The following is a 23441-nucleotide window of genomic DNA, read 5'->3' as shown; positions in this document are numbered from 1 at the left end:
GCAAGCTCGATGCTGACTTTCGTTGATTTCAAGGCCACAGGTGTCGCTGTTAACAAGCAATTCTGAATCTTACAAATAGTCCCTCTAAGTAGCCTCAGAGAGATTCAGACAAATTTAATGTTTAAAATCTGAACTTGGGACTCCCTAAAAACGTCCTGCGTCACAGAGTGTTGTGTGTCTGAGGCTCACATTGGGTTGTCTCATCACCTGGATAAGCTCGCAAAACCATAACCTAAAAAGTTGCTTATTAATAATAATATTTGCCTTAAAGGGACGGTGTGTAGGATTTGACGTCATCTAGTGGTTTGGTTGCAGTTTGTAACCAACCGAGCCCCTCCGCTCACTCCTTCCTTTCCAAGACTGCGGTAACGTGAGCCGGCGAGTGCAAAACCGTGGTACCGCCGTTGGCCTCTTTCAGAGGCCATCCTTACCATAATAACACTACTTTAGGAGCAGATTTTCAAATGACATTTACCTGACTGTTGATAAATTCTCAAACTGACCATAATAACGTTGTACTGCAAAATATGTACAACTAAATGATCTATGATAATGATGTGAAACTGATATCAGTGGGTGCATCCCAAGTCTCTTATTTGACATTTCCCTTCTCCTCAATCCTCGATTGAACTGGAAGTCGTTCTGGTGCGCCAACTTGAATATCATCTCAAAGCTTATTTCTGCACGGAGGAGGGATCTCTGAGGAGCCATGAGCGAGGATACACGAGAGCAGCCTTCACAGAAGTCTTTTACTGACCGACACGCCCCCTTGTTGGATATCAGTTACTGATTGGACGTTGCAGCTGATCGGACTGATCTGATAGACGTCAACATCACTGAAGTTTCATACCGGAGTGAAGACGGACAACAGATTAAACTCAAGTGTTTCACTCCCAAGTTTTATTCTTTGTTTTCTGATTCACCATCTTGTTAAAAACATGTTAATTTGTAGGTCTGAACAACAGACTGACCACAAACAACTTTCTTCATTTTTTTTTTTTTTTTTTGCATGATCTGTTATTTACCCCCATTTACTTTTATTAAGGATACAAGTAAAGTCAGAGAGAGAAGGAGAGTCTGTCTGTCAGCAACAAACACGTTTTACATCATTTATCCTCATTTCCATTCAGTCACGTGAGGCTGATAATTCCTGAGTGTCGGGTTTGATATGAGTTACATCATTTTAATTTTCCCTGAAATATTCAGCTTAATACATAATGTCCAGTGTTCAAAAGACACCATAATCATATTCTGGGTTATTAAATACTGAATTCACAATCAAAACTAATATAAAGGCATTGTGACGGTTGAGATGGTTCCTGGTCCTCTAAGCAGGACTCAGTCCACAGTAGAAATACAGACTGCAGATGTTATTCATGTGCAGGTGTTTGTTAAACAGGTAACAGGCTACAGAGAGAAAACGCTGCTGCTCTGCCACTGAGAATAACTGTCTTTATTAGTATTAGATCAGTGAACATGTGTGCAGAGACCAACTCCATCAGAAGTCTCTACAGCTGTTAAAGCTGACTGACAGCTGATCCAGCTGTGATCAGCTGCTGCTGTCATCAGAAACGGACGTTGCTTCGCGTGACGCTTCAGAGGAAAGGATGTCTTGTTTCTCTAAAAACACATTTAGCTTGTTCGAGATGAACTGCGACTCGCCAGGAAAGTAGACGAGATCAGGCGTCAGCAGCATGGGGAGGTGTCAAAAAGCTGCGGTCAAGTCGGACAGTTTCCAGCCGTTTCCAGCCGCCTTCAAAGAATTTACAGGAAGTCACAGGAATAGTTAAATCCTGTTAAATCCGACCTGTAGGCTACTTGTAGTTAAAGTCAAACTACAAAGAGAAGACAGGCGAACACGTAACAAAGTTCAGAGTAAAAGCACAAGTTACTAATTTGTCACATGCCTGTTTACCGGGTATGTAAACTCCTGCAGGTGTCCTGATTTAAAGGTCGGGCTCGTTCAGGTGGATGACAGTGATGGTGATGTCATCGCGGTACCTCCTGGCCAACTCTGCTGGCAGGCTCAGCATCTTGGCCAGGCGGTTTGGTGCCACCGCTCCGTACCCATCATCCCCCAGGGCGTGGCGGAGAAGGTGGGTGGCCGCGTTCTGGTCCTCAAGCACTGACAGAACACGCCCCTTCCTTTCCAGCAGGAGGCGCTGCAGGCCACCAAGCGTCATGCCCGCGCCGGGAATTATGGGTCTCTGCTGCTGTAGGCCTGTACAACAACAAATTGCTTCCACTGTTTACACTGACACTTCAACTGCTGTCATTATTTACACTTCAACTTCTTTCATCAGTTACACTTCAACTGCTTTCATCATTTACACCTCAACTGCTCTCATCATTAACACCTCAGCTGCTAACATCATTAACCCTTCAACTGCTTTCATCATTTACACCTCAACTGCAGTCATCATTTACACTTCAACTGCTCTCATCATTAACACTTCAATTGCTAACATTGTTAACCCTTCAACAGTTGTCATTAACACTTCAACAGCTGTCATTAAGACTTCAACTGCTTTCATCATTTACACCTCAACTGCTGTCATCATTTACACTTCAACTGCTGTCATTAAGACTTCAACTGCTTTCATCATTTACACCTCAACTGCTGTCATCATTTACACTTCAACTGCTATTGTCATTTACACTTCAACTGCTCTCATCATTAACACTTCAACTGATTTCAGTACTTGCACTTCAACTGCTTTCATCATTTACACTTCGACTACTTTCATCTTTTACACTTCAACTGCTTTCATCATTAACACTTCATCTGATTTCATCATTTACACTTCAACTGCTGTCATGCACACTTCAACTGCTTCAACAAACAAATTGGGATCAATGACGCGCTCAGTTTGGTCGTAACCCCAAGTTTGTTTTTGTCACGTTTAGTGAAGCCTAATCTGCATAAACAGCTGTTTAAATCACACAGAAATCCAGCTGTATATGTGTTTTGGACTTTATCATCATGGATTGATCAAGGCTCTCAGTCTGTCTGTGAGCTCGCCTGTTTCACTGCAGGCAGATTCCCCTCACTGGCTACAGGAGCTGGGGAAATAAAATCCATGAATACAAACACTGCTGATTTCTTCCCATGGAGACAACATGAAAACTATTTTGGTTCAGTAAATATCAGTCAGTCAGTCTGGTGAAAGCAGGTTAGCCAGTCACAGTCCACTCAGCTGCCCAGGAGCAGCTGCCGACGGGCGGCTGAAGTCGGTGTGGATCGGATAACAGAACACTTGCACGCCGCTCACGTCTCACTCACATCGCGCTTCTAATGGGGATTCCAAGTAAGCAAAAAAGATTGTTCAACCACAGCCTTCAACTTGCTTCACTTCCATGTCTGGGTAGAATTTCCTCCTAACAAATACATCAGGACATGGTCCTGCTCTGCGATACCTCTTCAGGTGGTCTAAAGTCTCAGCGGTCAGGCCTCCTTATTATCCCACAAACTGGAACACAATCTAATAAAACTTTCTACTGCGACTTAGTGAGGATCTTAGTTCTCTTACCTGTCAGCTGTTCCCCCACCAACTGGATGACCGTCTGTCGGTGCATCAGTTCCCAGAGTCCGTCAGTCGCCAGGACCAGGAACTTGTCAGCAGGTCGGATGCGGTGTTGGGTGACCTCCGGCTGGGCACTCAGGTAGGGCGGGGTCAGGTAGTGTGGCGGCTGCGTCCGGACTGCCTCGCTGACCATAGACAGGACGTCCGGTCGCGTTTCGTAGACTCGACTCAGCATCTCTGCGCTCCATTTGAAGCGGACGTCACCGAACGCCCTGAAGGGCAGCAGCAGACCCAGCAGGCGTTCGTGGCGGACCACCGTCTTCCGCTCTGACAGCGGGTGTTCCCCCAGAATCCTTTGCAGCTCGTCTGGGTTCTGTGCGTTGTGGTCGTTGGTGAGGCTGACCGCTGACCAGCTCCCGTCTGGCTCCTTGACACCCAGAACGGCCCGGCTGTCTCCCAGGTTGGCCACGTGCAGGACACCCTTGGAGACATGGGCGATGCAAGCCGTGCTGCCAGAGAGTGCCACCCGGAGGGGGGAGGACAGAGACCACGCCTCCCCAGGGACAGACAACCATCTGTGGACAGAGAGGATTCACGTAGTGACTAACGCTGGAAGCAACCAATGAAAACAGTGGATCCAGCAGCCAGGAAATTGAACACAGAATTGTCCGATATGAACATAATTCATCTGGGCTGAGATCTGTCGGCCTCTTCCACGACAGGAACTTAACACCTGTAACTTCAGGTGTATCCATCGTCTCTGCTTTTGTTTCCTCTATTCTGCCCCCGCTTTGAGGACGAGTTTCTTACAGGTTCAGGTTCTGTGAAGAACCAGATTACAGGTCAGTAAGTTCCTGTAGTGGAAAAGGGCCGCACTTGTTTTGATTAACACAAACTGTTGAGGACTCGCATTATCTGCCTTATCTGTCACAGTGAAGGAGTTTAGAGCAGAACAGAAGGAGTGTGACTACAGGAAGAGGACCTGGGTGAAGACATGGACAGGTGGACCTGGGCTTCCACAGACAGGTCGTAGTCAAGGCGACAGAAAGCGTTGACCAGCGCTGATGTCACCCTGCCGCCATCCTGCAGCCAATCAGAGAGGAGACAGATAATGACATCACGACATGTGAAAGCTTTGTTCACTTCCTGTCAGAGGAACTGAAAGATCAGTCTGTTAACATCAAACCGGTTTGAAAATGTTGACACCAGTCCACCCCTACCTCCGCCTCCTCCCCCTCCTCCTCCTCCTCCTCCAACTCTTCATCTTCGTTGTCCAGCCTCTCCTGCCAGTAGTTTCGGAGGCTGTGGAAGGAGCTCGCTCCGCCGTCGAGGCAGCTGTGGTCTTGCGGGTGTTTGTGCCATTCCAGCAGGGGCGGTACGGCCCGTTCCTCCTCCACCGCCCGTTCAAGCTCCGCCAGCGTCCTTAACGGGAGCGTTGCCACGGCAATGTAGTACAAGAGCCTCTGGCTGACAGCATGAGCGCACGCCGAACCCGCGTGGCCGTCAAACACGCCAAACAGCACGCCGCCGCGGCCCGGCAGGCAGGTGGCGCTGCTCCGGCGGTCCTCGCTGGGATGGTTGGATGACAACATGTTGCTATGGAAACCCAGGACACCATGGGAGGCAGGGCCTCTGGGGAGGGTGTGGCTGTATTCGTTGGCCTGGTAAAAGAAGACAGACAGATCAGTCAACACGTTCTCATCCCAACTCGTCACATACCGCCGCTTTGTCGCACACCGTGGCGTCACTTTAGGTTTAGGGAAAAAAAACACTGAGTTAGGTTTAGGAAAAAACAACATGGTTGGACTTAAAACTTTTGTACAGTGAAAATGAAACCGACAGTTGTGAACAGGGGACACAATGAACAGATGATTGTAACGTGAAAGTGAAACTTAACACACAGGACACGAACAGCGGTCTCCTGGATGAACGCCTTGTGTTTGTTGGACCCATCAACCTCCCACCAAACTACATCACCACACTCCCGGCGCACATCTCTTAGTGTTTACCGTTGTTGCAGATGGCTTTATGAAGTAATTGATGGAAAGCCCGGTGCATCTTATATAGGTGCTAGAGGGTGCCTCGTACGGCGGTATCGAACGCCGACGGCCGTAACAAAGCAACGCGCTGGATCAGTAGTTTGACTGGTTGATTGATTGACACCTTGAAGTACAGATTCACTTTCTCACCTTTAACATGCGGTTGATCTGATCTGAGCTCATCTGCCCCGCCTCCTGCCCCATCCTGTACTTCCTGATCTCACTGCCTGCTCGGTAATGGAGTCTGGGGAGCTCAGGGGGAGGGGGAGGGGAGGAGAAGGAGTGACGGCACTGCCGGAGCTCAAACCTGCAACATCCACTGAAGCTTCCTGTTCTTCCCAGCATGGCCGCTCGTCAGAAGAACCAGCAGGAGAACCAGAAGAAGAACCAGCAGGAAAACCAACGGAGTGAAACCTGGAGGAGAACCAACCGACAGTGAAACCATCCCAACAACTATTACAAAACTAGCTACATAGAGTTTATTTTGGGCTCAGTTTTAAAGCTAGAGTGAAGATACTGGTATCATGTGAAACTAAAAAACCCAAGGAATCCATTGGTACCAACCATGTCATATCAACTCGTCATGAAGGAGGCTAAATAACGCTACAAAGTTACACTCAATTTTGGCGAGGAAAAACTGGCATGGCCATTTTCAAAGGGGTCCTCTGACCTCTGACCTTGAGATATGTGAATGTAAAGGGTGCCCACGACTCTCCCCTTTACAGACATGCCCACTTTATGATAATCACATGCAGTTTGGGGCAAAAACCATGCAGTTGTTTACACGCAGTACAAATGTGTTATTGGGAATGGCCGTCATGTACTTCTTTCATAATGTTCTGAATACTTATACACTTTTCCAATTTATTACAGGTTCTCAGCTTTCAGATGAAGTACACCACTTTTATGTGACATCTACTGTTGACCTGCTCTCTCCCCCTAAAGACCTCCTGGACCCCCCTAAAAAAGACAGAAACGGATCTATTGTGGGTCTCAGAGGGTTAATATCCAGTGGCTTCAGAATGTATTCAGTCAATCCTCGTCGATGTTGCTGAACAGAAGATCAGTGAAGCTGAAACTCACTGTGTGTGTGTTGAGCGTCTGATTCCTGGTTAACTCTTCATCTTCATCCTCAGTTCAGTTGAAGGAGTCTGGTTCTTGTTTCCTGAAGCAGATCGGTTCTTTTCACAGAGGCCTGTTCATGCAGCTGCACAGGTGTGCTGTTGAAGGATGTTTGTACTTTCTGTCGGTCGTCGTCTTTGTTTCTGTGTGTGACCTTTGACAGATTTCATATCTCACCCAGTAATCAGTAACCCATAAACGTCCTGCTGCAGGCCGTGAAGCATGTTTCTGGTCCACTTCAGCTCTAACGGGGCCTCAGTCCTCTTCCTGTTCACACTATAGTTGAAGAAGTTGAAGTTTTAATTTAATTTTTGCATTTTGTTTAATGGTTTTATTTCAGCTACTTTAACAAATGTAGTAAATTTAAACTGTCACTGAAATGCTGTTAAAACACATTCAGACTATACACAGCCTATTTAAAAATAAACTCATTCTGCAGTTGCACCACCATCCTGCTCACTCAGAAATATTAACACACGATCTACAGTATCTAAGCTTCATACTGATTTTTAGTATATAAACTGAGATTACACATTATGTGTTCAAAATCTCAAGCCTGCAGTCAATCCTGTGAAACCAGGTAGAGGGAACAGAGTCCCCTTAATCACCAGGGGAGGAGTCTAGAGAAGGGGAGGCTACATAAAGGCTGGGTGTGTTCGGTTCAGGTCACTTCTTGACTGAGACCATGCTGACACACCAGCAAATTGTTTGCACAAATCTGTTTGTTTGAGACCATGCTGCCAACCCAGTAAGTTGTTCACAGTGATTTTGATCATTTGTTTTAGACAACATATGGTTTATATTCTGAGTTATTTAAACATATTCTCTCTTAATTTAATGTGTATTCTTGATAGATCCTGGTACTGTTCTGGCGTGGTGTAATATAGGCCACTTACCTGTGAGCTAGAGTCAGATTGAGTAAGTAAGGCAATCTGTTAATTTTGAGAAGGAAGTGTTTGTATATTTTGTTAAATTGTATTAACTTATGTTTGTTATAATTAGGTTTCCGGATGGAGAATGTTAAAGTATTTCACCCTTAAGAAGCCGATGCATTAATAACATAAGATGACTATGTACCTCTTATTTTTTTATTACTAATTGTGGAAAGCATGGTAATATAATAGATTTCATTTGTTTATTGTGCAGACAAATCATCAACATCCATATCTTCATCCCTTATCCATCCTTCAACCTGCACCCATTATCCTCTCTGAATAAATGGTTAACTGGCTCTTGGATCCTGGTGTTTAATGTGCATCCCAGCTAGAAGTTCAATGGTCCAGCATTAATACTTTCAATCAAGGTAACAATGATCTAACTTAGGCCTAGATTATTAAGTCTTTTTTTCAATGTGTAAACATTTTAGTGGAACTGCTCTAATTGACAGCTGTCTCAGTCAGTGCTTTAAATGAACGTCGCAAAAGGACAAGCAGAGGTTTTATTCTGAGCTGAGGGGGACTTGATGCTGTGATAGATTAGAATAAGAGGGCAAAAACTGCTGTTCAAAGAAATTACTGACTGTGCATAAAAGCTGTAACTTGATACAGTCCTGAGTAACAAACTAATATCTTTAAATTCTGACATGAACTTCTGCTAATTAATGCACTTAGATACAGGCTTTAATACGGACTGAATGAATGTAGAAATAAAGCAGCGTGAGCGTGAGCTGCCATTGTTCCGTGTTGTTTTTTTCGGAGCGTTAGTCAGCTAGCTGACGACACAACCTTTTTTTAAGGAACGCCTCTCAGGTTTCTATTGCAATGAATGCCATACAGACATTTTCTAAGGCCTCTGGGCTCTGGTTGAACCTCGCTGAATGTGAATTGCTTGCCCTTAAACTGTGAAATATCCCACATCTGTAATATACCCATAAAAGAAACTGTCACATTTAGGTATTAAAATTGTTAAATTGTCAGAACAAAGATTCCAGATGTAACATAAACTTTGATCCAATAATGGATAAAACTGAGAAAAAGCTGAATCATTGGTTACAGAGGGACGTATCTATGAAAGGAAGAGTTTAACTAAGGTAGAGGGTATTTCACGTCTCACTTATGCAGCCATTTCACTTTATGCCAATAATAACACAGAAGACAATCGATAGCATGCTCTACAACTCCATCTGGAAAAATAGAACTCACTATGTTAGGAAATCTGTTATTATGAATACATATGAATCAGGAGGACTTAACTTCCTTGACTTCACCACCCTTAACAATACATTCAGTCAATTGGATTAAACAATTTCTAAATAACTCCACATCAATTTGGAACTTTATACCCCATTACTTGTTCTCCAAATTAGGTGGCCTCAAATTTATTTTAGTCTGCAATTATAAGATTGATAAAATCCCCCTAAAACTCAAATTTTCATCAACAGATGTTACTTGCTTGGTCCCTCATTTATAAGCACAGCTTCTCGCCTCACAAACACTTTATTTGGAACAATAGAAATATATTATATAAGATAAGTCATTATTTTATGAGAAATGGTTCACAAATATTATTTTGGTGACAGTTGTCTAATGATAATGGGATTTTGCTGAGTTATACAGAATTTCTCACTAAATATAGTATATGTGTAACTCCAAAGGAGTACGCTGTTGTCATGGACGCTGTTGTCATGGACGCTGTCCCATCTGGAGTCATTATGTTATTAAAAGGTACAACTGAACAGGGATTTGTACCACAGATTCCTAATCCAGGGGACATTCCCGTGGGCAGGATATGTTTCTTTTCTACCAAAAATAATAACAAAGGTATATGTCATTTATTTCAGAATGATATTGTTTGTGTGCCTTATGTTGTCAATTACTGGAACAACCTGTAAAAGACCTCAGGTGGAAGAACATCTGGACTCTATCCTATAAGTATCTTTTGACAAACTAAATAAGAGAAGTATTCTTTAAAATCCTTCACAGGTATTATCCAGCAAGTCATTATCTTGTTAAGTTTAAACAGGACATCAATGTAAACTGTTCATTCTGTGATGTACTCCCAGAAACTCTTCATCTATTCTGGCACTGTGACCATGGCAACAGGCTGTGGAAGGACTTGAGGAGATTCCCTCACCCATACATGTATCGGAGGTAAATCCATTTTTCTCCAAGACAAAGCTATCATTCTCCTGGCCTGCAGGAGTCCAAAGTTAATTAAAATTAACTGTTTTGAGCTAACAATAAAGTTATCTGGATATATACCTATTATACATATCTTTGCTTGGTGAAGCACCTTCACTCCAACAATCTCAGATATTTTCTGAACAATTGTTTCCCAGTATTTTTTTAACTTCGGACAGTCCCATACACAGTGAAACAGAGTACCCCTTCCTTCTAAACATTTAGTACAACTGTCTGGGATGCCAGGGGACCATTGGTTCAGTTTGGCCGGGGTAATGTAAGTTCTCATTAACCATTTGTATTGTAATAGTTTCATTCTCGTATTGATTGATTGTGTTTGGGCCTTTAAACATGCAAGTTCCCAATCAGACTATTGTATGTCCTCTTGAATATCCAGTCTCCATGCCTCCAGCCTGTCAATCGTAGACTCCTTATCATATGACATCAAAGCTGCGTAAAATAAAGAAATCTGACTTCTCCAATTTAAATTCAGAGGTATCAGGTTTTCAAGATGTGATAGCGGTGGTTCAGATATTATGAACTTATTTTTTGATAATATAAAATGCTTCAGCTGTAAATATTTATTAAAGTGTTTTTTAGGGATGTAATATGTCTGATATAGCTGATCAAATGTAAGAAGGTTACCATCCATATAAAGATCATCTATTTTCTGCAACCCATTTTCTGCCCAAATTCTGAAACCACCATCTGCCCTTCCTGCCTTAAAGTATACATTGCCCCATATGGGGGAGAAGCGAGAAATCGGCGGGGTATCCCCAATATGCTGATGTGCTTTATACCAAATGTCAATAGTATTTTTAACTGCAGCGTTTACTTAATGATATTCCTTTAAATGATCCTGCTTTAGATTATTAATTGCTAGCTGTTGAGTTGGTCCTGACGTTTTTAGGTCTATTATCCAACTCGGTCCAGTGTGATTTCAATTTTTCATTATTGATGTTGAATGTGAAAATACATGTATCTGGACAATTCGATATATTTTTTCCTTCCTTCATAAACTTATGATTTAAACATTGTTTTATTTGAGATGAACTTGATGGGTTATTTTTTGCTTGTGCAGTTATGGACCTACAACTGAGATGTTTGCCATCTTACAGGGTCATACGGTGATATTTTCAGCATTCAGCATTACAGCGTTGATTCTCTCCTCCGAAAACTAAAAAGCTATTAAGAAGGTAACTTTATGCACCTCCTTTAATATATGTTATCTAAATGTTTATTTCCCCTGGCTTTGTACTTGTATGATGTTCATCCTCTGGCATATGTTATTTTGTTTTGTTGGTTTTCTTACAGAGGTGTAGCTCTCTGTGTAGCTGAACCTGTTTGATCAGTTTGTGAAATAAAGAAAAGAGAAAAACAACCCGAGCGTCACAGTGCACTAGCGCGTGTGTGATGCGTCTACGGCAACAATAGAGGGATAAAATACAATAACTACAACAGTAGAAGGAAAAGGCGAAGCTGTAGCGCGTTGAGTTCACACCGTTTCACAGGAGGTCTGAGTGCTTCTGGAGGGTTCACATAATATGCATGTATAAATACTGACTCATCACTCTGAGTCCGTTTGGAGGACTGAAAGGGATTACGTGTTAAAACACCCTCAATATAGTTTCACCCATTAATTTCTAATGACTCATTTACTGAGAAAAAACACTTACAATTTAATGAAAATCGTACAAATGTATTGTGTGTGTTCAGATGTCCTGCTGTGTGGACCAAGTCATGCCACCTCATGACAGTCACATTTAATGAAGTACAGTTTCCAGAGAGAACTCATCAGGAGGGTTGATAATAATAATGTGTTTGACATTTCCCGCAGCACCTGAATGCAGCAAGACGCGTGTGTGTGTGTTTGCGTGTTTATGCGTGCGTGTGTGTGTGTGCGTGTCCGTGGTGCGCAGACCGCGTGTGGCGCAGTGGAGAGAAAACAAACAGTTTCGGGTGTTTGAGGTGAGTTTGAGCTCCAGCCGACCAATCCCCTCCGTCCTCCCCGCAGCAGGCTCTCCACCTCCGGGCTGCGCTGCCGCGGCGTCCCGCTGACTCACCCGGAGAGGAGACTCCGAGGAGCGGACAGAGTCCCGCTGGTTACCCGCTGTGGAGCCTCTGCTAACCTGATAGCAGGCTAGCTGACAGGCCTGTTTATGGGCCGAGTCTCCACACACACAACGGGGGAACCCTCAGAGCTGAGCCGGAGGAGGGACCGCCCTATCGGGCGTGAAACGGAGCTCACCCCGGAGAGGAGCCTCTAGCTGCTGGCCGCTCAGAGCCGCCTGTTAGCGGCGTTAGGCCGGGGCAGCCCGGGGGGGCGGTGCTGCCTCTGAAGGCTGCTGGTAGTGAATCATACTAACTCCAGCAAACATTAAAGGTGCTCTATACAATAATCAGAGCATTGGTATAGCAGCAAACAACTAGTGTCCATGTAAAGATATAGAGGAGTAATGTCTACCTGAGCAGAGGATGAAGTCTCTCTCCCTCTGTGTCTAGTAATCTGAGTTTTACTGTGATTTGTTGACGTGCCTTTTAGTGCATGGTTTTGCATGTGAGCATGTTGCCATTGTTTGCACATTTAAAGGGACTGTTTGTAAGAATCAGAATTGCTTGTTAACAGCGACACCTGTGGCCGTTAAGTCAACGAAAGTCAGCATTGGGTTTCGCGCTTGCTCGCTCTAAATAGACATGAACAAGCATCGCTCAAAACAGTGAGGCGACACACGTCAGCTAAAACCACAATATCACTCTATATTTCAGCTGCTTGGCAGTAATGTTAGCTGACCAGACGAAGGTCTCTCCATGAATCAATGCTGATCCTAGTGTTGGCTTTTCCTGCCTCCGCTGCGGAGCCCCGTCACTTCACAAGACACGGGAAACCTCTGTTGGTCTGGAGGAGCTGCAGCAGTTATTTCTGCACAAACATCCACTGTACATTCACTAGATATTCTCAGAGCTACTAACTCTTTTGCAGTGTGTAGTGTGCGCGCATGCACGTGAGAGTGGAGTGAGCTGTGAATGAAGGCGAGCAGGCAGAGGAGCAGAGTACAGCAGAGACTCCGGCCCTGGAGACCAAAGCTACGGTCTCCCCCGTGTCCTCCGACCGCGGCCAACACTGTTTTGCAAGACGGGCTTCACTAGATATAACTTTGCGGTTTTGGTGCTTCCGTGTAGTTTGTGTTACAGTCTTGTCTGAACAGCGCAGCCACACGCATTGGACACCGACCCGCAATGATTTATACGTGTAAGAAGTTACAAACAGTCCCTTTAAAGCTGCTAGCACTGTTAACTGTGAGCCACAGCAGCCGTCACCATGTTGATATCTGTGCGGAGGCAATAGAAATGCTCCCATTCTGGCATTTAGCACCTTTAACCAACAGTCACCTTAATACAAACAGAAAACACATGAACTCATCAGAGGTTGTTATCACACTGCTGCTGTAAATAAAGGTTAACGGTGCTCAAGGTGAGATTGGAGCATTTCTATTGCCTCCGCACGGCTCTGCTGACCGAGCTAACAGTGTTTACCTGAGGGGGAGTTGGTTGGTGGGCGATTCACTCAACGCCATTAGTCAGGACGGCGTTATCAGCTGTCACCCCCGTATGAGAGCAGTGCAGAGTAGGGATGTCACGGTACCAGAAATCTAGTAGTCGATACCAATACCAGTGAATTTCCACAATTCTCGATACCAAATTCAATACCACAGTAAAAAAACAACAATAAATCCCATGTAATTCAACACGCACTCTTTTATTAAAAACATTTGAACATTTCAAAAAACAGGCATGTAGCCTTTAAGTAATAAATAAAAATAATTGACCCATTTTGTTCATTTTGGCGTATCAGCGGCGTGTTATCAATCGATAGTCAGACGACGGACACTACATACTGACCGTGAACACATCTGGTCCGTCAGCTCAGAGAAGTAGGAGTAGGAGCAGAGGATTTGTTATGGAAGCGAAAAGCAAACGCACTTATTTGGCAATATTTCACGTTCAATCCCAACGCTATAAGGGAACCATAACGTTAATGAAGCAATCGTCGCGAGGCAGATGGAGTCGTCACAGCCAGTGTGCACGGAGCAGCGGCGCCAGGTAGACCCCCGCAGCAAAAGCTCTACCGGAGAGGCCAGACACAACGCCACCCGACGGTAAAGATCATAGTCAACGCTCTGCACATGTTGACCGTCATCTTTTCTTGTAAAATGTCCGGTGTAATCGGTGACACCGGTGTTGTCACAAGTTTATTAACTGGTGGGAAAATTTTCCTCACTGTCACATCCCTACCAACGACCATTACAGGCATCGTACGGTACCTTCGGTACTGTAGAAAAAGAGTACCGTCACTTTTTTAGAATTTTGGCATCGACTTGGTACCAAAGTATCGGTTCTCGTGACATCCCTAGCGCAGAGCGGCGGCCGTAAGCGAGCCAGTGGGGCACGCTCACATGCACGAACATAAACTAAAAGGCATGCGTGGCCGGCCCGGCTATGTCAACAAAGCATGGAGAAGCTCAGATAACAACACACACACACAGAGCGAGGGAGACTTCATTCTCTACTCAGGTAGATATAACTCCTCTATATCTTTACATAGCTAACAGTTGATTACTGCTTTATTAATGCTCTGAATCCTGTTTAGAGAACCTTTAAAAGCTCAAGATATTATTTTATAAAGTGATCAACTGATCAACAGAAATGTTTGATTTATCATGAAACCCTCCTCTGCTGTCAGGTCCTCAGTGGATCAGAGAGTCTGTTGTGGACCCACAGAATATAATCCAGTTCAGTTTGTCTCTCAGCTGGTCGGTAAAAATAGACGCAGCAGAAAACACCTGAGCACCTGAACTCATCAGATGTGTGTCATGTCCTCTAGACGTCTACACAGAGGACACGTTCAGAGTTTTCAAGTGAATATTTTAAACAGCATGTTCATGTAGAGAGTGAAGTGATCCACAGAAGACAGAGGAGACATTAACATTGTCTCTGCCTGTCTCTCTCTCTGTCTGTCTCTCTCTCTCTCTGTCTCTACCTCTCCAGCCGTTGCCGTGGTGATGAGCTGTAATGAGTGTTTCGGCTGTGGCCGCAGTGGTCACTGGGTGAAAAACTGTCCAAGCGCTGGGCGAGGACGAGCGAAAGGTCGTGGCAGAGGCAAAGGTGAGCTGCTATTATTTATAATATATTATATTATATTACATTATATATTATAGACCTTTTCATTGCTATTCTGTTGCTAGGTTAACAGCTTTGGTCCAAGTTTACTTCCTGTCAGCTACTGCATTAACAACCATAGGAACAGGAAATACAAAGGGGTCCTTTTAGAATGTTTATGTTGTCAAGTTCAAAAGGTCTATGTTATATTATATTATATTATATTATATTATATTACATCACATTATGTTATGTTATTATGATGGTGCAGATGTTCCACCAACAACAACACTTTAAGTATGGGCCCCTGAGAATAAAAGTCTTTTTAAATAGGTATAAGGTATTTTAGTTTAAGAAGTGAAATATACAGTATGTACTTAGTTACTTTCTGCCTCTGAGCAGATGAATGAATGCATTTATTTTCAATCTGTTTGTGCTCAAACTGATTTCTGTGTTGAATCATTTGATTCAGTTCACGCCTTTGTTAATAAAATTTACAGACACACCTGTAAACTGTGTGTGTGTGTGTGTGTGTGTGTGTGTGTGTGTGTGTGTGTGTGTGTGTGTGTGTGTGTGTGTGTGTGTGTGTGTGTGTGTGTGTGTGTGTGTGTGTGTGTGTGGGTGGGTGGGTGGGTGCGTGTGTTTGTGTTTCAGATCTGTTCTGTTATCGATGTGGGGAACCCGGACATGTCGCCAGAGACTGTGAGAAGACTGAGGACGGTGAGGACACACATACGTACACACACTGTGTATAGTGTTAAACAGGACTAACACTTAACTAACCCATTACCCCTTTCACACCGAGGACTCATCCAGGGTTGAACCAGGGTTGATTGTGTGTATGAAAGGGTTAACCCGCGTTGATCAACTCACCTTTGCGACCCAGGTCGAGAGGTGGGTCAGACCAGGGTCGGACCAGGGTCGATTTTGATGTGAATTGCACGGACCAGGGTCGCTAACAAAAGGGGCAAACCTATTCGCTTGCACGGTCCGTGACGCAACTGTCGCTGGTGGCCGTAGCTCATAAACAAACAGTGGGATGGCAGCAGGAATGTTTTCGGACGGACGAGAACAACATAGATGTGTGGCAAGACTTTAAGGTGCGGGAGCTCCTGGCCTCACACCTGAGCTAATTGGTTGCATTGCTCCCGGGTGTGACCCAGGTCGTATCTGAATTGTCCTGACCAGGATTCAACCCGGGTTGACTGGCTTGGTTTGAAAGGACAAGAGGAGGGTTGAACCAGGGTCAGATAACCCTGGTACAACCCTGGTCATTGGTGTGAAAGGGGTACATGACTAACATTTACTAGCACTTTAATAACCCATGATTAACACTGTACTAACCCCATGAACAACACTTTACAAACACATAACTAACATTTACTAGCACTTTAATAACACATGACTAGCACTTAACTAACCCATGACTAACACTTTAATAACAATTAACTAACACTTTACTAACCCATGATTAACACTGTACTAACCCATGATTAACCAATTACTAACCAATGACTACTACTTTACTAACCTGGGATGAACGTGTTAGTAGCTGCAGGTCAATGACATTTTGTGAATAACCCTGAACTGTCAGAAATAACCCTGCTGTAGTTCTGGGTTTAGTTAGTCCTGGTCTAAGGTTGTTGGACGACTCAGTCCTGGACTAAAGGAAGTTTGAGCCCAGGTCTGAATGTAGTCTGAGAATTCTTAGTAAATAATTTGTGATATGTATATAAAGCTGTATGAAGTGATGTTAGAGGACCAGAGAGGAGGACGTAGAAACAAACTGAACCGTGTTGAAATTGGTGAACCAGACTGCTATCGTCCCTGCAGCCTGTTATAACTGCCAAAGAGCAGGTCACATCTCCAGAGACTGCAAGGAGCCGAAGAAGGAGCGAGAGCAGCTGTGCTACAACTGTGGGAAGTGCGGCCACATGGCCCGGGACTGCAACCACGCCAACGAGCAGAAGTGCTACTCCTGCGGCGGCTTTGGACACATTCAGAAATGCTGCGACAAGGTCAAATGCTACAGGTAAACCAACAGCTACAAGTAAACTGATGCTACATATAAACTAATACTACAGGTAAACTAATGCTACAGGTAAACTAATGCTACAGGTCAACTAACGCTATAACTAAAACAGGTAAATAACGCTACAGGTAAACTAACGCTACAGGTAAACTAACGCTACAGGTCAAGTAACAGCTACAGGTCAAGTAACAGCTACAGGTAAACTAACGCTACAGGTAAACTAACGCTACAGGCAAACTGTTACTTTTGTAGCGTTACTTTTACAGGCAAAGTAACGCTACAGGTAAACTAACGCTACAGGTAAACTAACACTACAGGTAAATTAACGCTACAGGTAAACTAACGCTACAGGTCAACTAACGCTACAAGTAAACTAACGCTACAAGTAAATTAACACTCCAGGTAAACTAACGCTCCAGGTAAACTAACGCTACAGGTCAAGTAACAGCTATAGGTCAAGTAACAGCTACAGGTAAACTAACGCTACAGGTCAACTAACGCTACAGGTAAACTAACGCTACAGGTAAACTAACGCTCCAGGTAAACTAACAGCTACAGGTAAACTAACGCTACAGGTAAACTAACAGCTCCAGGTAAACCAACGCTTCAGGTAAACCAACAGCTACAGGTAAACCAACAGCTACAGGTAAACTAACGCTACAGGTAAACTAATACTACAGGTAAACGAATGCTGCAATTAAACATGAGTTCCTCACTGTGCTATTCACCCTTGGGACTCTACATGACAGAACACATAACTTGCTATGGTGAAGTAACTATGCTGATGATGTACCATCTCTATATGACACATCAAGTAACCTGGGGCCATTCTTTTGATGATATCATACATACAGTTTCAACTGATTTACTCTCAGCGCAGCTGGTAGTGGGCTTACCTGCTTAAACTCCAGGGTTCTCACATGGGTTTTTGGGGGGACATTCAATTATAACTGTTAATTTGTATGACCTGCTTTCTGCTTTTCAGCTTTTGCGATAAACCACTAAACCAGGTCGAGCATGCATATTCAAAGTGACACTGGATCAAGGCAACAACCAGCAGTTTCCTTATCCTAAAATTAAACGATCTAGTGTAGCGATACCGAAATCTCAACTAATGGTTTAATTCTCTATGCAGGAAAAACCCTGACTACAGGTAAACTAGTGTTACAGGTAAACTAACAGCTACAGGTAAACTAACAGCTACAGGTAAACTAACAGCTTAAGGTAAACTAACAACTACAGGTAAAGTAATGCTAAAGGTAGACTAACAGCTACAGGTAAACTAATGCTATAGGTAAGCTAACAGCTACAGGTAAGCTAACAGCTACAGGTAAACTAACAGCTTAAGGTAAACTAACAACTACAGGTAAAGTAATGCTAAAGGTAGACTAACAGCTACAGGTAAGCTAATGCTATAGGTAAGCTAACAGCTACAGGTAAGCTAACAGCTACAGGTAAGCTAACAGCTACAGGTAAATTAACACTATAGGTAAACTAACAGCTACGGGTAAACTAACTGCTACTGGTAAACTAACAGCTACAGATGAACTAAGAGCTACAGGTAAAGTAATGCTACAAGAGAACTAAGAAGTACAGGTAAACTAAAAGCTACAGGTAAACTAAAAGTTACAGGTAAACTAGCAGCTACAGGTAAACTAAAAGCTACTGGTAAACTAACAGCTACAGATGAACGAAGAGCTACAGGTAAAGTAATGCTACAAGAGAACTAAGAAGTACAGGTAAACTAACAACTACAGGTAAACTAATGCTACAGGTAAACTAATACTACAGGTAAACTAACAACTACAGGTAAACTAAAAGCTACAGGTAAACTAACAGCTACAGATGAACTTAGAGCTATTGGTAAAGTAATGCTACAATTAAACTAAGAAGTACAGGTAAACTAAAAGCTACAAGTAAACTAAGAACTACAGTTAAACTAATGCTACAGGTAAACTAATGCTACAGGTAAACTGATGCTACAGGTAAACTAAAAGGAACAGCTAAACTAATACTACAGGTAAACTAATACAGGTAAACTAAAAGCTACAGGTAAACTAACAGCTACAGGTAAACTAACACTCCAGGTAAACTAACGCTCCAGGTAAACTAACGCTCCAGGTAAACTAACGCTCCAGGTCAACTAACGCTACAGGTCAAGTAACAGCTACAGGTAAAGTAACGCTACAGGTAAACTAACGCTACAGGTAAACTAACGCTACAGGTCAACTAACGCTACAGGTCAACTAACGCTCCAGGTAAACTAACGCTCCAGGTAAACTAACAGCTACAGGTAAACTAACGCTACAGGTAAACTAACGCTACAGGTAAACTAACGCTACAGGTAAAGTAACGCTACAGGTAAAGTAACGCTACAGGTCAACTAACACTCCAGGTAAACTAACGCTCCAGGTAAACTAACGCTACAGGTCAAGTAACAGCTATAGGTCAAGTAACAGCTACAGGTAAACTAACGCTACAGGTCAACTAACGCTACAGGTAAACTAACGCTACAGGTAAACTAACGCTCCAGGTAAACTAACAGCTACAGGTAAACTAACGCTACAGGTAAACTAACAGCTCCAGGTAAACCAACAGCTACAGGTAAACTAACGCTACAGGTAAACTAACGCTACAGGTAAACTAATACTACAGGTAAACGAATGCTGCAATTAAACATGAGTTCCTCACTGTGCTATTCACCCTTGGGACTCTACATGACAGAACACATAACTTGCTATGGTGAAGTAACTATGCTGATGATGTACCATCTCTATATGACACATCAAGTAACCTGGGGCCATTCTTTTGATGATATCATACATACAGTTTCAACTGATTTACTCTCAGCGCAGCTGGTAGTGGGCTTACCTGCTTAAACTCCAGGGTTCTCACATGGGTTTTTGGGGGGACATTCAATTATAACTGTTAATTTGTATGACCTGCTTTCTGCTTTTCAGCTTTTGCGATAAACCACTAAACCAGGTCGAGCATGCATATTCAAAGTGACACTGGATCAAGGCAACAACCAGCAGTTTCCTTATCCTAAAATTAAACGATCTAGTGTAGCGATACCGAAATCTCAACTAATGGTTTAATTCTCTATGCAGGAAAAACCCTGACTACAGGTAAACTAGTGTTACAGGTAAACTAACAGCTACAGGTAAACTAACAGCTTAAGGTAAACTAACAACTACAGGTAAAGTAATGCTAAAGGTAGACTAACAGCTACAGGTAAACTAATGCTATAGGTAAGCTAACAGCTACAGGTAAGCTAACAGCTACAGGTAAACTAACAGCTTAAGGTAAACTAACAACTACAGGTAAAGTAATGCTAAAGGTAGACTAACAGCTACAGGTAAGCTAATGCTATAGGTAAGCTAACAGCTACAGGTAAGCTAACAGCTACAGGTAAGCTAACAGCTACAGGTAAGCTAACAGCTACAGGTAAACTAACAGCTTAAGGTAAACTAACAACTACAGGTAAAGTAATGCTAAAGGTAGACTAACAGCTACAGGTAAGCTAATGCTATAGGTAAGCTAACAGCTACAGGTAAGCTAACAGCTACAGGTAAATTAACACTATAGGTAAACTAACAGCTACGGGTAAACTAACTGCTACTGGTAAACTAACAGCTACAGATGAACTAAGAGCTACAGGTAAAGTAATGCTACAAGAGAACTAAGAAGTACAGGTAAACTAAAAGCTACAGGTAAACTAAAAGTTACAGGTAAACTAGCAGCTACAGGTAAACTAAAAGCTACTGGTAAACTAACAGCTACAGATGAACGAAGAGCTACAGGTAAAGTAATGCTACAAGAGAACTAAGAAGTACAGGTAAACTAACAGCTACAGGTAAACTAACAACTACAGGTAAACTAATGCTACAGGTAAACTAATACTACAGGTAAACTAACAACTACAGGTAAACTAAAAGCTACAGGTAAACTAACAGCTACAGATGAACTTAGAGCTATTGGTAAAGTAATGCTACAATTAAACTAAGAAGTACAGGTAAACTAAAAGCTACAAGTAAACTAAGAACTACAGGTAAACTAATGCTACAGGTAAACTGATGCTACAGGTAAACTAAAAGGAACAGCTAAACTAATACTACAGGTAAACTAATACAGGTAAACTAAAAGCTACAGGTAAACTAACAGCTACAGGTAAACTAACAGCGACAGGTAAACTAAAAGCTACAGGTAAACTAAAAGCTACAGGTAAACTAATGCTACAGGTTAACTAAAAGCTACAGGTAAACTAAGAACTACAGGTAAACTAATGCTAGAGGTAAACTAATGCTACAGGTAAACTAAAAGCTACAGGTAAACTAACAGTTAAAGGTGAACTAATACACCAGGTAATCTAATGCTACAGGTAAACTAACAGTTACAGGTAAACTAACAGTTACAGGTAATCTAATGCTACAGGTAAACTAACAGTTACAGGTAAACTAACAGTTACAGGTAATCTAATGCTACAGGTAAACTAATACTGCAGGTAAATGAACTGCAGTGGAGGTAAATAAAGCAGACAGGTACGGTTCAGTTTAGTTTTGAGGCTCTTCAGTATGTGTTGTACTTGCTGGTTTCCAAGTGAAACCAGTGTTACTGCAGCAGTGCATGTGTTTTGCTTCAGGTGTGGGGAGATCGGCCATGTTGCGGTGCACTGCAGCAAGGCATCGGAGTTGAACTGCTATAACTGTGGAAAGTCGGGTCACCTGGCGAAGGAGTGCACCATCGAGGCCACCGCCTAACTGCCACCCCTCACCCTCTTTTATCTCTTCTTTCTTTTTCTTTATTAATTTCCTGTGGTCCTCCTCTTCTCATTGGGCCAGAGACCTGTCAGTCAGCCTCACATCAGCCAGTCAGATTAGACGGAGGAAGGAGAAGGGGCGGACACACACACAAAACATTTTTTTTGCATTTCTAAAAGAAAAAAATGAATTTGTGTTTTTAGTTTGGTAGCGGTGTCATGATGTACAAAGCTTTGTTTAAGAATCCTTTCTGCCCAGCCCAGCCGATTGGCTAAGAGAGTAGAGTGATTGGGAAAAAAAGTTAAGCCCCCGCCCCACCTCTGTCCTAAAGTGGGAAGTTTCTTTCTTCCAACACGGTGATTAACTTTATTTTCTTTTTCTGGACAAAACCCAGTTTGTCTGAAAGAAACGTGATTGGCCCTGCCTCCATCAATCAGCCAATCACCTCGCAGGTCTGGCCACATCATTGCCACACGGGGGAATGAACGAGCCAATCAGAGCAGGTCACAGCAGACAACAAAAGGAACATTAATAATTCATAAATTAAAGGTGCGTTTTGTTGCTGTTTGGACCAGACGGAGCGACTCACCGATGGAGACGAAAACTAATATTTAAAAAAAAAAAAAAAAAACATCAACAAGAATTTTAAGTCTGGAGAGAGAATGTTTTCACAAAAAAAATCCAAATGTTATTTTTGTACAATATATCACTCAGAGCTACAGTAAAAATGTCATTTGGTTGTACTGCAAACTGTAAGTTTAACCTGACAATAAAAACATGGAGGAAGAAGAAGAGTACGAAAACGAGACACACTCCTGTCTGATCAGTTTTTTTTCACAACAACAACAACACAAGAAAAGTTAATTAAGGTTCTGTTTAACACATCTGTCATTTATGAATAATTACCAAGATGTTTCCTGAAAAGAACTATTTATGTATGGAGGATCATTACTGTTTAACTTTCAACGACATGCTTTACATAATACCCCAAAAGCATTAAGACAAGATATAAAAGGCAATATAAATGACAAATATAAATAGGATTTAATAGAAAAAAAACTAGTTATGCATAATTAAAATACAAAATACTTGTGGTAAGAAAAAATTATGGCATTAAGTTAGAATGATGAAAGGTCAACATTTGTTATGAGATAGTGATTTAAAATAATGACAGTAAGTGAAAACTTTGAGTTAATAAGTTTAAATTTTGACTGAGTATTTATACTTTCATTATGTCGAACTTTACATGTGTGTTTTTTTCTTTTCCTGGAGGAAATGAGCTGTCATAATGATTTGGTTCTAATTAGAGAAAAACATGGATTTCCTTTAAACACAGGTGAATATTCATTAACTTACATTTTTATAAATAAAACTTTATTCCACATGTATGTTGAATTGTATACTCACTTTTCCGTGTTCATGTGCTCTGACTGAATGACTCTTCAGGTTACACCTCCAATTAATAGGGATTAATGAATTTATTGGATGTGTATCAAACGAACACTATGTCTATTCCCCTTTGATTAGTGACAAATTAAATAACTATTTCTGGGAATATTCTTAAGAAATTAGCCAAAAAAATGACATACCCGTAAAATAAAGCGTTTACACAATGCTTTAAAAACACCCTGTCTTCTGCATGATTATAAGTGATTGTTTCGTATAATTTGGCCTGATAAAAGCATCAA

The 23441-nt window shown here is 42.4% G+C and overlaps 2 protein-coding genes and 1 long non-coding RNA gene across 5 annotated transcripts; 2 read left to right on the top strand and 1 right to left on the bottom strand.

Annotated features, from left to right (window-relative positions):
• Positions 1–1439: 1439 nt before the first annotated feature.
• On the bottom strand, positions 1440–5582 carry LOC119484820 (pyruvate dehydrogenase [acetyl-transferring]-phosphatase 1, mitochondrial-like). Its single transcript, XM_037763938.1, has 5 exons — positions 5534–5582; positions 4729–5271; positions 4533–4585; positions 3531–4077; positions 1440–2221 (listed from the first exon to the last, which is right to left on the bottom strand). Exons 1-5 carry the CDS (start codon positions 5580–5582, stop codon positions 1947–1949), a joined length of 1467 nt encoding a protein of 488 aa, XP_037619866.1. The 3' UTR covers positions 1440–1946.
• Positions 5583–11668: 6086 nt separating this feature from the next.
• cnbpb (CCHC-type zinc finger, nucleic acid binding protein b) lies at positions 11669–22559 on the top strand. 2 transcript variants are annotated; one of them, XM_037769043.1, is made up of 5 exons: positions 11669–11781; positions 14849–14967; positions 15616–15681; positions 16795–16993; positions 22148–22559. In XM_037769043.1, exons 2-5 carry the CDS (start codon positions 14865–14867, stop codon positions 22236–22238), a joined length of 459 nt encoding a protein of 152 aa, XP_037624971.1. In that variant the 5' UTR covers positions 11669–11781; positions 14849–14864; the 3' UTR covers positions 22239–22559. The 2 variants fall into 2 exon arrangements, with proteins under 2 accessions (XP_037624971.1, XP_037624963.1); XM_037769035.1 differs by having other exon boundaries at positions 21636–22559.
• On the top strand, positions 17000–21629 carry LOC119487952. Of its 2 annotated transcripts, XR_005206833.1 has the most exons (9): positions 17000–17208; positions 17277–18199; positions 18236–18270; positions 18377–18411; positions 18448–19063; positions 19269–19561; positions 19598–20422; positions 20565–21357; positions 21411–21629. It is a non-coding gene; the product is annotated as an uncharacterized LOC119487952 (long non-coding RNA). The 2 variants fall into 2 exon arrangements; XR_005206832.1 differs by having other exon boundaries at positions 17277–19063; positions 20565–21427; positions 21481–21629.
• Positions 22560–23441: the final 882 nt, after the last annotated feature.

The sequence above is a fragment of the Sebastes umbrosus genome, chromosome 1, assembly GCF_015220745.1.
Source record: "Sebastes umbrosus isolate fSebUmb1 chromosome 1, fSebUmb1.pri, whole genome shotgun sequence".
NCBI lineage: Eukaryota > Metazoa > Chordata > Actinopteri > Perciformes > Sebastidae > Sebastes > Sebastes umbrosus.
The sequence above is the reverse complement of the archived record's forward strand: the minus strand, read 5'-3'. Positions and strand labels throughout refer to the sequence as shown.

Bases quoted from the DNA above. Each gene is read 5' to 3' on its own strand.
- LOC119484820 (XM_037763938.1), bottom strand. From the start codon at position 5,582: ATGCACCGGGCTTTCCATCAATTACTTCATAAAGCCATCTGCAACAAC. The intron at 4,078-4,532 runs GTCCACCTGTCC...GTCCCTGGGGAG, and splicing joins ACCTGTCTGTGGAAGCCCAG to GCGTGGTCTCTGTCCTCCCC. The intron at 2,222-3,530 runs GTAAGAGAACTA...GTTGTTGTACAG, and splicing joins GGTGGGGGAACAGCTGACAG to GCCTACAGCAGCAGAGACCC.
- cnbpb (XM_037769035.1), top strand. From the start codon at position 14,865: ATGAGCTGTAATGAGTGTTTCGGCTGTGGCCGCAGTGGTCACTGGGTG. The intron at 14,968-15,615 runs GTGAGCTGCTAT...TTTGTGTTTCAG, and splicing joins AGGTCGTGGCAGAGGCAAAG to ATCTGTTCTGTTATCGATGT. The intron at 15,682-16,794 runs GTGAGGACACAC...TCGTCCCTGCAG, and splicing joins CTGTGAGAAGACTGAGGACG to CCTGTTATAACTGCCAAAGA.